The sequence below is a fragment of the Neolamprologus brichardi genome, chromosome 4 (genome assembly GCF_056152115.1).
Source record: "Neolamprologus brichardi isolate AB-2024 chromosome 4, ASM5615211v1, whole genome shotgun sequence".
Classification (NCBI taxonomy): Eukaryota; Metazoa; Chordata; class Actinopteri; order Cichliformes; family Cichlidae; genus Neolamprologus; species Neolamprologus brichardi.
Genome location: NC_142107.1, coordinates 3,628,700 through 3,644,943, shown reverse-complemented (window position 1 = coordinate 3,644,943; position 16,244 = coordinate 3,628,700). Strand labels below are relative to the sequence as shown.

General features: G+C 44.3%; 2 protein-coding genes across 5 annotated transcripts in view; one reads left to right on the top strand and one right to left on the bottom strand.

Moving 5' to 3' along the window:
• Positions 1-7,870, bottom strand: part of LOC102787983 (zinc finger CCCH domain-containing protein 7B-like) — a 24,430-nt gene extending 16,560 nt beyond the window's left edge. The window contains exons 1-4 of one of the 3 annotated variants that reach the window (XM_087839635.1): positions 7,402-7,870; positions 6,548-6,651; positions 675-742; positions 518-554 (exon numbers count right to left, since the gene is read on the bottom strand). In XM_087839635.1, coding sequence (XP_087695761.1) covers positions 518-554; positions 675-733 — 96 coding nt within the window. In that variant the 5' untranslated portion in view covers positions 734-742; positions 6,548-6,651; positions 7,402-7,870. Of the gene's footprint in view, positions 1-517; positions 555-674; positions 743-984; positions 1,268-6,547; positions 6,652-7,401 lie in introns of those variants that run through there. The other 2 variants (XM_087839634.1, XM_087839636.1) reach the window with 2 other exon arrangements.
• rangap1a (RAN GTPase activating protein 1a) lies at positions 7,425-16,244 on the top strand. 2 transcript variants are annotated; one of them, XM_087839637.1, is made up of 16 exons: positions 7,425-7,534; positions 8,319-8,438; positions 8,537-8,664; positions 9,161-9,220; positions 9,310-9,489; positions 9,622-9,756; positions 9,972-10,130; positions 11,436-11,549; positions 12,000-12,099; positions 12,229-12,313; positions 13,290-13,440; positions 13,787-13,903; positions 14,003-14,108; positions 14,959-15,047; positions 15,126-15,247; positions 15,610-16,244. In XM_087839637.1, exons 2-16 carry the CDS (start codon positions 8,327-8,329, stop codon positions 15,689-15,691), a joined length of 1,740 nt encoding a protein of 579 aa, XP_087695763.1. In that variant the 5' UTR covers positions 7,425-7,534; positions 8,319-8,326; the 3' UTR covers positions 15,692-16,244. The 2 variants fall into 2 exon arrangements, with proteins under 2 accessions (XP_087695763.1, XP_087695764.1); XM_087839638.1 differs by having other exon boundaries at positions 15,126-15,290.

Sequence of the window (16,244 nt, the reverse complement as noted above, 5' to 3'; positions counted from 1 at the left end):
GCAGAATTATTATATGAAGAGGACTGGGTTCAACTGAAACCCACAACTAGAAACAGGATGTTACACAGCAGACGGATCAACACAACCTACAAGACAGCTGCAGAACTCCACAACTTTGCCTTTAGATTTCTGACACTTGCATGAGATGTAACAGAGACAAAGGTGCACTGTTTAATGGTATTCAAGCAGGAACCCCCGAGTCTACAGGTTTCCCTGTGGGGTTTATGCATTGTTCTGGAGGTGTAGAGTGGGGATATGGTTTGTTTCTTCATTTAAACAGTCATCAGTCAATAAACATTAATAGCAAGCAAACATGGACTGAACTGAGTAATGGGGGAAGATTATAAAGAGTCAAAAGAAAGCTATCTGGCGCTTGATTTTACATAGAGCCAGGAATAGAAAGAAGGAAGGTAGCAAAAAGAGACAGAGTGCTTCACACCAAAGCATGCACAGGGCCAGCTGCCCTTTTTATGCACAGGGCATAAAAAGCAAAAGCACATAACAGCATTAGCACTACCTGATAGCCGTCGGGGTCAGGATAGGCCAGGGAAGACCTAGAGCAGAGGAACTTGTTAAAATCGTAATGACACAGCTAGGCTGTGAGGCGTGAGTAACCCAGGGACAGTTTCACTTTCAGTCTGGGTGCGCTCAGCTAAAAATTAAAATGATCTTACTGTATAAAAGCCAGAGCTTTGTTTATCTCCTCCTTGCGTTTCTCTCGGCCAGGGTCCATGCTTGTCCACTGGAGTGGGAGACACACAGACAAACGGAGAGGGATTAGGAGGAAATACCAACTTCAGTGACAGTGGGTGTATCAGAGCTACTCTTCGATACACCCGCTTCCTTTGAAAGTAGTCGAAAAGAACTGCAAGCCTCTATAAACACTCCCACATTCAGCCTCATTCACCGTTTATCACTGGCGCAAACATCCAGCACGCGAGGCCGTTTGTGAGACCAGCCTGGGCCAGCATAGGACACACCTACCAGTAGAAGAAGAAGCCAGGAAGTTCATTGAGCCGAAGCAAAGTTTAAACGTGTGCCATGCTGTTTCCGGAGAGGGCGAAGACGGAGAGACTTTGACAGGAGCAAACCCCGAGGAGGTTTCGTTTGTGACCGCCCGACACTTCCCTCTCCTCGGATAAGTTTCGATTCTCTGCAGCCTGAGTACATCCAGACAGCTGCAGACCTCCTCCCCGTTACAGGCTGCAGTCACGTGACACGACAAGCGCCCATGCGTCACAACCGCGCGGCCAACCAGCGCGCTCATGTTGTCGTCGTGACCCTCGGAGACCTGGTGTTGTTTGTTTAGTGCGGCCTGCGAGGAAGACAGCGGTGCCGTGCTGTTTACATTACAAAAATATTAACTCGATTAATTGGTAGATAAATACAGTGCTGTGCAAAAAATTTTGAGCCATCCTTGATTTCGTTTGATTTTGCACAAGCAGTCGGACCTTCTCATTATTTTTAAAGCGCTCTTGAGCACCAGGTATCCGGGCTTTCTGTGGGTCTTTCAAAGGTCTTCTTTGGCTGCTTTTTCTTTCGTTTCAGTTTTGTATGGGACCATGTTTACAGGAACGTTGTTGTTGATTGTTAACCGGCTGAACTCTGATCTTTGAATCATTCAAATATTAAAAAGGCACTTAACTCAAGAGCAGACAAGTTAGAAGAGAACCAATTTTATATTTTTACATTTTAAACAACAACAAAAAACATAATTTGTTCACATTTCTTTAGTTGAATCTACAAAAACAAAAAACCAGTTTGACAGATATAAAATTGTATTTATCCATTACCAAGGTGATTATCTCAGCATGATGTCCAGTGTGTCCTTAAAACATCTGATAAGACAGGAGAAGTGGAGCACAAAAGAAGAAGCAGCAGGCTTAAATGAAGATAGATAAATAATAGATGTTTCATTCTGAAAGTTACGTGCTTAAAAATTTGCCGAAATCTAGCAAAGACCTGATACCTGAACCTTCAGCTGATTCATTTACTGTTCACTGAAGCCTCATCAGAAATGGTTTCAGTGTGAAAAGGCTGTCAAGAAGCCATTCTTAAGGGAGGGAAATAGGAAGAAAAGCCTGAGGTGTGGCACAGTATATGTAAACTGGACTTAAAATGATGGAGTGATCAATTCAAATTTGACATTTTTAGAAATTAGAGGACAGATACAAATGTATAAACACTGTCACGTCTTTTAAAAAGCTATCTTAAATTAACTGAGTTACTGTATTATGCAAAACATTCACATTTATTCCCAGTTTACTAGACCCCTCTTTTCCTTTTTTTACTCACATTGCAATCTTTGCTGTATTTCCCCCTACATTTTTTTAATTTAGTGTATGAAACATCCATCCATCCATCCATCTTCATCCGCTTTATCCGGGGCCGGGTCACGGGGGCAGCAGCGTAAGCAAAGTGGCCCAGACCTCCCTCTCCCCAGCCACCTCCTCCAGCTCATCCGGGGGAACACCAAGGCGTTCCCAGGCCAGCCGAGAGATATAATCTCTCCAGCGTGTCCTGGGTCTGCCCCGGGGCCTCCTCCCGGTGGGACATGCCTGGAACACCTCACCCAGGAGGCGCCCAGGGGGCATCCTTACCAGATGCCCAAACCACCTCAGCTGGCTCCTTTCGATGTGGAGCAGCAGCGGCTCTACTCTGAGCCCCTCCCGGATGGCCGAACTTCTCACCCTATCTCTAAGGGAGATGCCAGCCACCCTTCGGAGGAAGCTCATTTCCGCCGCTTGTATCCGCGAGCTCGTCCTTTCGGTCACTACCCACAGCTCGTGGCCATAGGTGAGGGTAGGGACGTAGATCGACCGGTAAATTGAGAGCTTCGCTTTTACACTCAGCTCCCTCTTCACCACGACGGACCGGTGCAGCGTCTGCATTACTGCAGCTGCAGCCCCAATCCGTCTGTCGATCTCCGGCTCCCTTCTCCCATCACTCGCGAACAAGACCCCGAGATACTTGAACTCCTCCACTTGGGGCAGGACCTCATCCCCGACCCGGAGTGGGCACTCCACCCTTTTCCGGCTGAGAACCATGGCCTCAGATTTGGAGGTGCTGATCCTCATTCCCGCTGCTTCACACTCGGCTGCGAACCGCTCCAGTGTGAGCTGGAGGCCCTCACCCAATGAAGCCAACAGAACCACATCATCCGCAAAGATCAGAGATGAGATCCTGAGGCCACCAAAGCGAAAGCCCTCCGCCACTTGGCTGCGCCTAGAAATCCTGTCCATAAAAATTATGAACAGAACCGGTGACAAAGGGCAGCCCTGGCGGAGCCCATCACCCACCGGGAACGAGTCCGACTTATTGCCGGCAATGCGAACCAAGCTCTTGCAACGGTTGTATAGGGATCGAATGGCCCGTAGCAGTGGGCCAGACACCCCATACTCCCGCAACACCTCCCACAGGACACCCCGAGGGACACGGTCGAATGCCTTCTCCAAGTCCACAAAACACATGTAGACTGGTTGGGCAAACTCCCATGCACCCTCAAGTATCCTCGAGAGGATGAAGAGCTGGTCCAGTGTTCCGCAACCAGGACGAAAACCGCATTGTTCCTCCTGCATCAGAGGTTCGACTAGCGGACGAACTCTCCTTTCCAGCACCCTGGCATAGACTTTCCCGGGGAGGCTGAGGAGTGTGATCCCCCTGTAGTTGGAACACACCCTCCGGTCCCCCTTCTTAAAGATGGGGACCACCACCCCGGTCTGCCAATCCACGGGTACTGCCCCTGATCTCCACGCAACATTGCAGAGGCGTGTCAGCCAGGACAGCCCTACAACGTCCAGAGCCTTCAGGAACTCGGGGCGGACCTCATCAACACCAGGGGCTCTGCCACCAAGGAGTTGTTTAACTGCCTCAGTGACCTCGCCCCCAGAAATTGGCGGGTCATTCCCCTCATCCCCAGACTCTGCTTCCTCCTTGGAAGACGCGTCAGTGGGATTGAGGAGGTCCTCGAAGTATTCCTTCCACCGCCTGACAATTTTCTCAGTCGACGTCAGCAGCGCTCTGCCAGCACTATACACAGTGCAGGTAGAGCACTGCTTTCCCCTCCTGAGACGCCTGACGGTTTGCCAGAACCTCTTCGAGGCAGTCCGAAAGTCTTTTTCCATGGCCTCTCCGAACTCCTCCCACACCCGAGTTTTTGCTTCAGCCACTGCCCGAGCCGCATTCCGCTTGGCCTGTTGATACCTGTCGGCTGCCTCCGGAGTCCCACAGGCTAACCAAGCCCGATAGGACTCCTTCTTCAGCCTGGTGGCTCCCTTCACCTCTGGTGTCCACCATTTGGTTCGGGGATTACCACCACGGCAGGCACCAACCACCTTGCGGCCGCAGCTCAATGCAGCAGCTTCGGCAATGGAGGCGCTGAACATGGTCCATTCGGACTCGATGTCCCCCGCCTCCCTCGGAATGCTGTTGAAGCTCTGCCGGAGGTGTGCGTTGAAGATCTCGCGGACTGGGGCCTCTGCTAGTCGTTCCCAGCACACCCTCACTACGCGTTTAGGTGCACCAGGTCTGTCCAGCGTCCTCCCCCGCCACCTGATCCAACTCACCACCAGGTGGTGATCAGTTGACAGCTCAGCCCCTCTCTTTACCCGAGTGTCCAGAACATATGGTCGCAGGTCTGGTGATACGATTACAAAATCGATCATCGACCTACGGCCTAGAGCGTCCTGGTGCCACGTGCACTTATGGACACTCTTATGTTCGAACAAGGTGTTCGTTATGGCCAAACTGTGATTAGCACAGAAGTCCAATAACAAAGCACCGCTCGGGTTCAGATCAGGGAGGCCGTTCCTCCCAATCACGCCCCTCCAGGTCTCGCTGTCGTTACCCACGTGAGCATTGAAGTCTCCCAGCAGGACAACAGAGTCTCCAGGTGGAGCACCTTCCAGCACCCCCCAGGGACTCTAAGAAGGCTGGGTACTCCGAACTGCCACTCGGCGCATAAGCGCAGATGACAGTCAGGACCCGTTCCCCGACCCTAAGGCGCAGGGAACAAACCCTCTCGTCCACCGGGAAAAACCCCAACGTACCGGCAGCAAGCCGAGGGGATATTAGAATACCCACCCCAGCCCGCCGCCTCTCACCAGGGGCAACTCCAGACTGAGACAGAGTCCAGCTCCTCTCCAGGAGACTGGTTCCAGAGCCCAAGCCTTGCGTAGAGGTGAGCCCGACTATATCTAGCCGGTACCTCTCAACCTCACGCACTAACTCAGGCTTCTTCCCCACCAGAGAGGTGACATTCCATGTCCCTATTGCCAGTCTTGGCAGCCGGGGGTCAGTCCGCCAGGGCCTCCGCTCCTGGCCGCCACCCGGCACACAATGCACCCGACCCCTATGGCGCCTCCTGCGGGTGGTGGGCCTGCGGGAGGATGGGCCCATGTCTCCTCTTCGGGCTGTGCCCGGCCGGGCCCCATGGACTAAGGCCCGGCCACCAGACGCTCGCCCTCGGGCACCCTCCCCGGGCCTGGCTCCAGGGCGGGGCCCCGGTAACCCTATCCCGGGCAGGGTAAACTGTTCCCTCTGTGTTTTTTTCATAGGGGTCTTCTGAATCGCTCTTTGTCTGGTCCCTCACCCAGGACCAATTTGCCATGGGAGACCCTACCAGGGGGCAAAAGCCCCCAGACAACATAGCCCCTGGGATCCCTGGGACACACAAACCCCTCCACCACGATAAGGTTGCGATTCACGGAGGAGTAGTGTATGAAACACTTCAATAATATTTAGAAATAATGATATGAACTGGCATTAAGCTGATGTATAAATAAAGCTGATATTGTTTGATTTACTCAAACTCACATGGTATTTGCATACAATAAAAATACAAACCATGATACATAATTTCTTTACAGGCATAACTTTACAAAATAAAATTCAGAGGGGTTTTATTTTGGTAATATGATAATATTTTAACAACAAAAAGCAAGATTGTTGCACCCCACTTTGTCTGCTGCACTGGAAACCTGTGAAACCTGTTAGTAAAGGAGATGAAGAAATGTTAGATAGATGAAACAGCACCATTTTGGAGGGGAAGAAATGATTGAATCAGCCAATCAGAAGCTGGTAAAGTGCTGTAGTGTTGGTGAGAAGGCATGCTTCAGACTGAAAACAGCAAGGACAACAAGGACACCTATATAATACTGTGATAAACTGATGATTAACTAACGGTTCATCTTATATTTATAAGTAATGTTAAACCTTTTAAGCACTAAAAGACAAAAATTGAACTAAAATCACACAACTATGGGTACCATAATATTTCCTGAGTCCGTTACACAGTCGCAGCACACAGAAGGAAATTTTGCATTTAGCAGAGCAGATCAGCACAGTCAAGAGATGATGAATCACATGATCATATCCTGTAAGTGCGACAAATAGAAGGAGATGACCTCTGATCTCTATTGAAATAAAACTGCCGCCCTTTAGAGCATCACAGACATATTTAACTTAACGAGCTAGGGCTTAACAGCTCTGACATCCACAAGAATAAAAGCAGTTTGACAAAGGCTGCATAAATATGCCAAAGACCTACCCTCTGAGTTATGCCATTTGTTGACTCGTCTTCACCCCCATACACATCTGGAATATATCAGAAAGAGGCCCACCATCACACTGCTGTATGGCACCTACAAGTGTCTGAAATTACAAAGGCAGCCCTCAGAGGAGAAAACATGCAATTTGACTTCATGACTGAGGACACACACAATCACATGCAGGCATAAGTGTTCATAACTCTGAGTGTCCAAGTTTAAAGTTTCTGGTGATCATAAAGATATGCAAAATCACCATTCAGATGGTAGTGAGACCTGCTATATTTAGTTTGGAGATGGTGGCACTGATAAAAAGGGAAGAAGCAATATTAAATATAAATAAAGGATGTTAAAGATGGAGCTGCCAGTTAAGAGGTTAATAAGAAGACTGCAGAGAATATACATTGATGCAGTGAAAGAGGACATGCAGAGAGTTGATGTGAGGAGGATGGTGAACTCTAAAGGGAACAGCCAAAAGAAGAACAAGAATAAAAGAGGATCTCTGTAATGTTGCGACTAGTTTGTGTTTTCCATGAGAAATAAAACATAACAAATTGGCATGGCAGAATATTTTCGAAGATTAATGGGTTATTAACATCTCAGGATTTGTTGCTTTTGTTTCTGGTTCACTTCCCGGCTGACCTTCGTATTTTATTTTTGTAGTTTGGCTGAAGTTCTGATGCTGGCTTGTTTTAGACAAGTAATCTAAAACATCAGTATAAGAACAAAAGCTATTCATTAAAGGCAAAGAAAATAAATAAACTAATTTAAAAAACAACTTCAAAATATAAAGGTTATGAGGCTGCTTTTTAATTTTTGAAGACAGACTAATATTTCTGTTAAGGTCATTCCTTACCAGTTGGTGGCGGTAATGCACCATTTTTGCTGTTTGCCAATCGCTGATAAAACTCACGAAGAAGAAGAAGAAGAGGCGCAATAGCGAGGGAGCGACCCGCCGGACTGTATTCAAGCGGCACAGCAGTGTTGTGGTAATGACAGCATTCATTTATATGAAGAGTAGACTCATGTTGAGCTAAAACGCGATTTAGGTTGTGTAAAATAACTAATTCAACCCGAGGGCTGGGGCTAACCTCGGCGCTGGCCAACTTGAACGGTTTGCTAACAGATGACTGACCGAGCTGTAACCACGTTGAATGTACCTTTGCTAGCACGTGAATCTTTTCTGTTCATAGTCGCATAAGAAAATATATAATTATGGCATAAAAATGGATTATAAATTCCAGAAACGATCGTAAAGGCTCCACGGACACGAGCCCGTTACAGTTCATGCAGGTATATTAGCATAACGGTAGCAACGTTAGCCCATGCTAGGCGCCGGTTGCTTGTAAGAGGAATTCCACCCCAAAACAACTCTGTCTCAGTGACCGTTACGTCAAAGCTGTCGGCTGTCTCCGGGTGTTAGACGAGCACGCAGAGTGCAGACGTTATGTAGGAGACTGTAGAGATTACTGGTTACACAGTGTAGACATGGGAGCTCCGGTGGTTTTCCAGACTTAAACTGTTTTTGAGGTGCATTATTCCCTCAGTGGAACAAGCGCTTTCAGCTGTTTTTGTGTCACAGTAAGGGTAGGTTTTCCAGAAAAACCCCGCGCTCTTTAAACCAGATTGTGCACACGCAGCTGAATAATTTAGAGTTTGAATGACTTCTTTTGGGTGTTTTTGTTTTGGTTCTGTTAGCATCTGGTATTGGGCAGAGGAGTCAGACAGCGGAGTTTATCATGAAGTTAAAAAAGTGATGCATTTGGTCCTCAGGTGCCAGGATGGCGACAGACGACGTTGCGCAGTTGGCTGACTCTCTGGCCAAAACTGGAGTGGAGGATGGAGAGCTCAGTTACAAAGGACAGGGAAGAAAGCTGGACGATGCTCAGTCAGGTGAGCGTCACTTAATCACTAAAATAATCCAAAGGCTTGGCTTTAATGATTTTTCTTATGTGTTACCTGTTTTAATATGATCATTTGAATCTCTGCAGTTGAGGAGATGGTGAAGGAGATCCAGGACTTTGAGGGTTTACAAGCTCTGAGATTGGAGGGAAACACTGTAGGTGTGGAGGCAGCACAGGCCATCGCTAAGGCCCTGGAGACAAAGAGTGCATTGATGGTGAGACGTTTTTCATCATCTCTGTAACTTTTCAGCAGTTTTAAAATTCTCCACAATAAATATGAACTAATAAAAATACAATTAATATTAATATTCCAAAGGCATATGATGAAAGGTGCTTTATCATAGCAAATGTTTGAAGTATGAAAATCTGGAATGAGAAATCCAAACGTTTATCCAATTCATGGCTTGGGTGAAGGGGGGTTGGCATCCTGCAGCTGCCTTAGGGCGATAGGTTGGGTGCACACTTAAAATAAAAGGTTTCATATGCAGATGAACTGATAACTTAGTCCGACACAATGTTTAAATATGGCAGCTTGCTGAAGGCTGACAACAGCCTTCTGCTGTCTGTCACACTGATACCTGCAACAAGCATGGGTGAATCTAATAATAATTGATATGATTAACTGCCCTGTAATGGAATACAATCAGTCAGTCAATCATCTTGTGGCTTCCACTGACACTGCTCTTGTCTCCTTGCTTCCTTCCTCCTCAGCGTTGTTACTGGAGTGACATGTTTACAGGTCGCCTGCGCTCTGAGATCCCACCTGCCCTGGTACTACATGATTATCAATAACACATCAATTTTGACTCCCAAGCGGTTAGTTTTGATTCACTTCCTATTTTCCTATTTTTGTTTTGTAGAATTCACTGGGTGATGCTCTGATGCTGGCGGGTGCCAGGCTCACAGTTTTAGACCTCAGCGACAATGCTTTTGGACCCGATGGAGTAAAGGGCATTGAGAATCTGCTAAAGAGTTCCACCTGCTACACACTGCAGGAGCTACGGCTCAATAACTGCGGCATGGGTGTCGGAGGTGGCAAGGTAAGTGTGGAGATGACACGTGTTCTTGGATAAGGTCGTCATTGTCAAGAATAAAGCATCAAAGATGAAAACCAGACAAGTGGAAAGATTCATCATAGATCATTATGACTGTACTTGTTTTGTACTCCTCAGATTTTAGCTGCATCATTGATCTACAACCATAAAAAATCCAGCGCTGCGGGATCGCCCCTCAGCCTGAAGGTGTTTGTTGCTGGAAGAAACCGACTGGAGAATGATGGAGCCACTGCCCTCGCTCAGGCTTTTAAGGTAAGACTGATTTTCATTGACAGGCTTCATTTTGATTCGTCAGAACGACTGTTTCACACACGTCTCTTAATGATTGACACGTTTTATTCTTGGACCACTTCGTATAAATAATTATCAGCTAGTTTATGCTGTCAGACACATTCAAAGTAGATCTTTACAGTTTTATCTTTTATGTGTAAGCAGCGAAAGTGTACGATTAAAGTTTGTCTTTCCAGCTTATGGGCAGCATGGAGGAGGTTCACATGCCCCAGAATGGCATCAACCACGCAGGTGTGACTGCGCTGGCCGAAGCCATGCAACATAATCCAGGACTTCGAATCCTCAATCTGAATGACAACACGTTCACTGAGAAGGGGGCTATCGCCATGGCTCAGGTATACATATGTAAGGGATTAGTAGTTGCATATCTAGACAGTAAGTTGTTTTTTTTAAACAGAGTTTGTGCACTCATGAAATACCTGAAAAGTATTTGAAAATGTTCATTTCCCAGGCCTGGAAAAAGAATCTTGGAAAGTCTTGAAAAAGGCATGGAAATCTGCTTCACTGACACCTGCACAAAAGAGTCTGATTGGTTTAAAAGCCACAGAGGAAAGATCTGTATTGTTTATATAACTCTTTAAAGTTATGCCTTCACAAGATACATTTGTACAGTGCCTGCAAAATAGGACAGAATGATTTGAATATAGTGAAAATATGCATCACCATTAGGGCTGGGCTATATCATACCGTTCACGATAATACCGGTGTAATGTTTGGCAACGATAGGAAAATGAAATATCGCAATAGAATATGGGTAAAACACGCATGCGCAGTGCCTATGTTTACATACGCACATGGTGGCGACGCAGAATGAGAAGAGTGAAAGCGGATCGTTGAATGAAACAGATGAACCAGAACTGGTTTGTAAAAATGCTGCAGCTTCAGTGGTGTGGAACTGGTTTGGCTTTCGTCCGTCAGATACACAACAAAGCACTATTTTTGGTAGAGCATGCTAGCTGGCCGTCGTTATTACCGTGTTGTTTGGAAAATACGGCACACTTAAAATCAATCCTTTGATTTTTCTGAAAGTCGACAGTGCCCCTTATAATTCCGTGTGCCTTATGTATGAATTCTGGTTGTGTTTACTGACCTCGAAATGATTTTATGTCGTACACGGTGCTCGAAAATCTGTCAAATGTTTCAGTACGACTTTGCTAAGCTACGAGGCCGCACCGCTTGATGGATTGTCGGAGCATTACGGCTATCGTAGGCGGAGCGATACGTACTGTGCTTCAAAATAATATTACCGTATTGTATGTGTATAACCTCTTTTTAAGTTTTGTGGATATTATACATGGTTATGCTGAGGATGCGTCGGCCAGTTTCCACTGGAAATGCCTTTTGGTTAAACTGTCAGCAAGGAATTTGCACTGTTACATTTTTATATAACTTTAATGCACATAAAAAAAACATCTGCTTGTTTAAGAGAAAATACATTGATGGTCTTTTGCACTAATAAATTTGAGGAGTTGTAAAGTATTTTGTCTAGTGTCAATTATATCGTCAGTTATATCGTTATCGCAAATTTTCAAATGTATATTGTGATAAATATTTTTGGTCATATCGCCCTGCTCTAATCACCATCATTTGTACTGGTTATTTTCAGCCTGATACAGCAGATATTGTCTGTGTCTTCACAGGCCTTGAAACACTTGCGGAGCATCCAGGTGATAAACTTTGGAGACTGTTTGGTACGACCGGAAGGAGCCAAAGCGATTGCAGTGAGCGTGTCAGAGGGGCTGCCGATCCTCAAGGTAAGTGAGGGCAACCCTCTACTACCAGCTCTTTGTTGCAAGTTGTTGTTGGCAGCAGGCTTGGACAATATTTAATTTTTTTTCCCCTATCATCCTGACAACAGGGCACAGGGTTAATGATGGTATTAGAGTTGTAACAATCCATCGATTAACTTGATTATAAAAAAAAAAATCCTTAATGTAAAAGTTTGCTTCGACGCTTATCATTTAATTCACGCTCAGTTGTCACCATGAAAGCTTTTCTCTCACATTTGCAACAAAGAATAGACCTGCAGTAGAAACCTATCTAGGAGCTCGCGTGTGAAGGAAAACTTTACTTTACAGCTGCTCCTATCCATCGCCTTTTGTTTTACATAGTGGAAGTCTACAGTGACGTTACAGAAGTTAAAATAAAAGCATATGTATGTACGTGGGACACCTTTCTGAATAAATAGTTTTTATGTTCCACAGGAGCTCAATCTGTCGTACGGTGAGATTACTGAGGATGCTGCTCTGGTCGTGGCACAGGCAGTAAAAGACAAGGACCAACTGGAGAAACTGGACCTAAATGGTACAAAGAATGCAGTCGGTGTCAGTCATGATGCTTCTGTTGTTTGTTTGTATTTGAGACATTATGGAGGAATGTTGTTTTAGCTGCATTTGGCTTCACGGCTTGTGTAAAAGGATCTCTGGTTTTCAGGTAACTGCATCGGAGAGGATGGTTGCAGAGCCTTGAAAGTCGCCATGGAAGCCATGAACATGAGCGAGCTACTTGGATCACTCAGGTAAATCACAGCTTACTCTGACTCCTGTTTGCTTGAGCTGCATCCACAGTGGTTGTGGTCATAGCAGAAAGTGACATTCAGACCCTTTCTCCCCCCCACAACTCTCTTTTTGAGGTTCTTCATATGAACTTACAGCAACTTAAAAAAGTATCTCAAAGACAAAATACTATAGATACATCTTTCATGCCTTGGATTTGTTAAAGTAGTCAAAGAGTTGCCAAATTACATGGAATAAGTCCCCCTTTTGAAGAGTCTGTGGCTTCGTTTGCTTCCAGTTCAACAGAATAAGTTTCCGTGCCAATAACTGCGCAAATCCGATTAACATGTATTAATTATTTGACAATTCTAAGGTTGCTGCTTTCACCCAAAATAATGTCTGGTTTGGGCCCCGAGCAATTTGCTTTAGCAAAACTTCTGACAAGGCCTGAAATGTCTTAGTGCAAAATCCTCGGATGTGTGGACAGGTTCAGGATTTTTGAGCTAGAGAAGCCGGTATTTGTTCGCTTCGATCGCAGGATGCAATAACAGAAGGAATCATTTTTATGAAGGAAGCCAGTTTGCGTTTTGATAAATGTAGCCTGTGTAGAACCTTGAATTGTAATAGGCCTTTATCTGGCACATGCTGACGAGGTCCGTAGATGCTCTTGGGCCTTCTGACATCTGCTGTCTATAATCTTTATACTGAGATCCTCCTGCCAGGCTTCTCTTAAATACTCAAATACTAACCAGCATGAAGTGGACAGTACCCGAGATAAACTTTTCTCAAATCCCAGGTGAGTGATTGAAATGGCTGCCAACTCAAGATACCATTGAATGACCCAGTAGTAAATACATCACATGTCAGATGTCAAATATCAGTTTATCAAGTGATGTGAAACGTGCAAATCGCATCTACTGTGGACGCAGCTTTAGGTCATGAAGTCTTTTTGCAAAGTCCTCACTACAGAGCTGTGCTTTAAAAAAAAACCTTCTTCAGTGATGATGAGGGCGAGCCAGAAGATGATGATGATGACGAGGAAGACGACGACGACGATGAGGAAGAAGATGATGACGAGGACGATGTGGACGAGGAGGAAGTAGAGGAAGAAGAGGAAGAAGAGGAGGAAGAGGAAAGCACTGGCAATAAGGTAAGACATGTCTGTTCGTTGCAATAGTTTTAATACAAGTTGGCTCAAGTTAAATGAGTAAAATGGCATCAAATGTGTCTGTAATTATAATTTTTTAAATTCTAACCATTGAATCTCTATAAGGAAAAAAATATACACTAGTTCTAAGTGGGATATATGTAAGATATGGGCCTCATTGAATCCAAATGATGACTAACATGTTAAAGTATTGAGGGATATCACTATTATGTCTAACAGAAGCCTCATTCTGTACTGAATAGGTGACAGGAAGTCTAAAATCCACACTAGCTGTGATCATATGCACACATTTATGGTTTGACTTTTTCCTCTTGCCTTGTTTTTACAGTTTTCCACCCCACAGTCAGCACCTCGACCCCCAGAAGTCTCCTCCTTCCTCAGCTTTCCCTCCCCTGACAAACTGCTTAAACTGGGCCCTACGAGAGCATTGCTTATTGAGCAGCAGGTACCAAAGAAATCTCCAGTGACATTAAAACACACTTGTAATCCTATGCAAAGATCCAGCAGTTCTTTAGTGTGTAAACATTTCTTCTTCTGGGCCCAGGTGGATGTTTCAGACGCTACAAAAACAGCTGAAGCCTTCCTCAAGATTGCATCTGTGTACAAGGAGGACAATACTGAAGTTAAGAATGCAGTGTTGGACAGTATTGGTAAGACACTTTGTGGAGTTGAATCATCTTGCAAATGCCAGACTTGTGTGACATTTGTGTATTTTGGTTATTTTGTGCTAAACTGTTTGATTCTTTCTTTTTTTTACATATTACTTTGAGTATTAGTATAGTTTTCTCATTTTCAGCTATTGCTGAAGCTTAAAATGCTCTTAATTTATTTTTATTTAATTTTATTTAAATAATCCTACAATTTACCTCATCTAAGTCATTAGAAAGCTCAGTCTACTCACGTTTGGCTGCCACTTGCAAACAAAAGGTTTGTGCGGAAGGTGGGCGGGGCTTCTGTCCTCACCGGTCTCATTGAGTTCATACAGAGTCCAAAATTTTAAGTGGAGCATTATAATAATAGATCCACTTAAATGTTTATTTAGAATAAAAGCCATGTGTAAAACTGGCATTTGTTTCTACTGTTGTATACAATATGTGCCAGAGTTTGTTTGTTTTTTTTTTGTTTTTTTTATGTTATTTATTAATTTTCATTGTTTTTACACTAGCATGGTTGTATGGATTTATGAAGCAGTATAAAATCATTAGCTTCAGATGCTGGTAGTTGTTTCCATCCAAGAGAGCCATGCTAACCTTAAGATATAACGATATATATATGTATACTTCCCCACACGTTGCACTTTTTTTTTCATATTATTGTAATTTTCCCCATCAACAAACAAATTGTGGGTGGAAACTTGTGCTTTAAAAAAAAAAATCTCATTTTGCTTTGCATAAATGTGTGTTTTGTGGTGCTTGGAGTTGGAGAAAGTAAACTTGTTGTCGGTGGTGTGTTATTCCAGTGTTGAAAATTCTGTTTGTTAAGATGTTTTTCCTCTTGCAGATGGGCTCCTGAGGAAAGCTTTCACCTCCTCTTCCTTCCAAGGCTACAGCTTTGTATCATCTTTGTTAGTGCTGCTTGGACTTATTAAGGTATGAAACACTCTGCAAAATGTGTCTTTGGTTTGCTTTCTTTTTTTTCCCCTAATGTTTCTGGTCCTCTACCTTCAGAGCGAGGATAAGGTGAAACCTGTGATTGTGGTCCCCGGCCACCTCCAAGCTTTGGAGCATGTCGTTCGACAGGACTACTTCCCCAAAGAGAGCGTGGCTGTGCTGGAGGCCTTCATGTCCCGGTAAGGACGTGACAGAATGAGCCAATCAAAAGGCAGCTTCCAGGTACAAAACGCTATTATTTCCTATCCTTAGTAACGTAGCACATAAATGCTTCTGCACCAGGTGCGTAAACAGATGGTGATTAATTCGCCCTGGTTTTATCTCACTTTTGTGTTGGAGAGGGTTCATTACATTCTTGATTAAACTATTTATATAATGCAATATTTTGGTGCAATTTACTTATAAAAAAAAAATTAATAATTAAATAATTATTGTTGATTTTGGGGTCTTTCATGGGATCCTAGAAAATCTCCAGATCTTTTAATGAAAAAAATTGTAATAATGGATAAATAATTGTACAATCTGCATGTGTCATTCTTAGGAATAACAAGACCTTGGAGTCATGTGGAAATGCTAAAAACAATCTCCAATCAACACTGCAGAGAGTCCGGTCTCAGAGCTGAGGACTGTGGACACGTGCGCATAGACTGATCATTCATGGCCTTTGGAAACCAGCACACACAAACACAAAAGTAAAAAAGAGGAGCACTTGAGAAAACCCCTTTTTTCCCTGGACTTCGGACATAACTTGAATACGTCTTATGAAATAGAAAAAGCTCTGAAGGTGTGAAATTGTTGAAGCCCTTTGTATATGTTCAAATAACTACCAGACAGCACTGACACCTTTAACTTCACCATCTTTGTATTCGGGTGAATGAGAAAAGGCCTCACGCTCCACAGGTGACAGCTGTAAACCAGGATCAGTGTGGACTTGGCACTCGCAGCTATTGTGGCTTCTCTATTTAATTTTCACCTTTGCTATTCTATTGTTTCACACCAAATATTTGTTATACGTTCACAAATATTGTCAAATTGTGATATTAAAATATCTATTGACAAGCAGAAACAAGACTGTAACATACCACATTAAAATGCATTAAATAAATTGAAATGTATTTTCAGGTTAAACCGTTGTTGATGAATTTGTGTTGCAAAAATAAAGCTCATTTGAGTGTT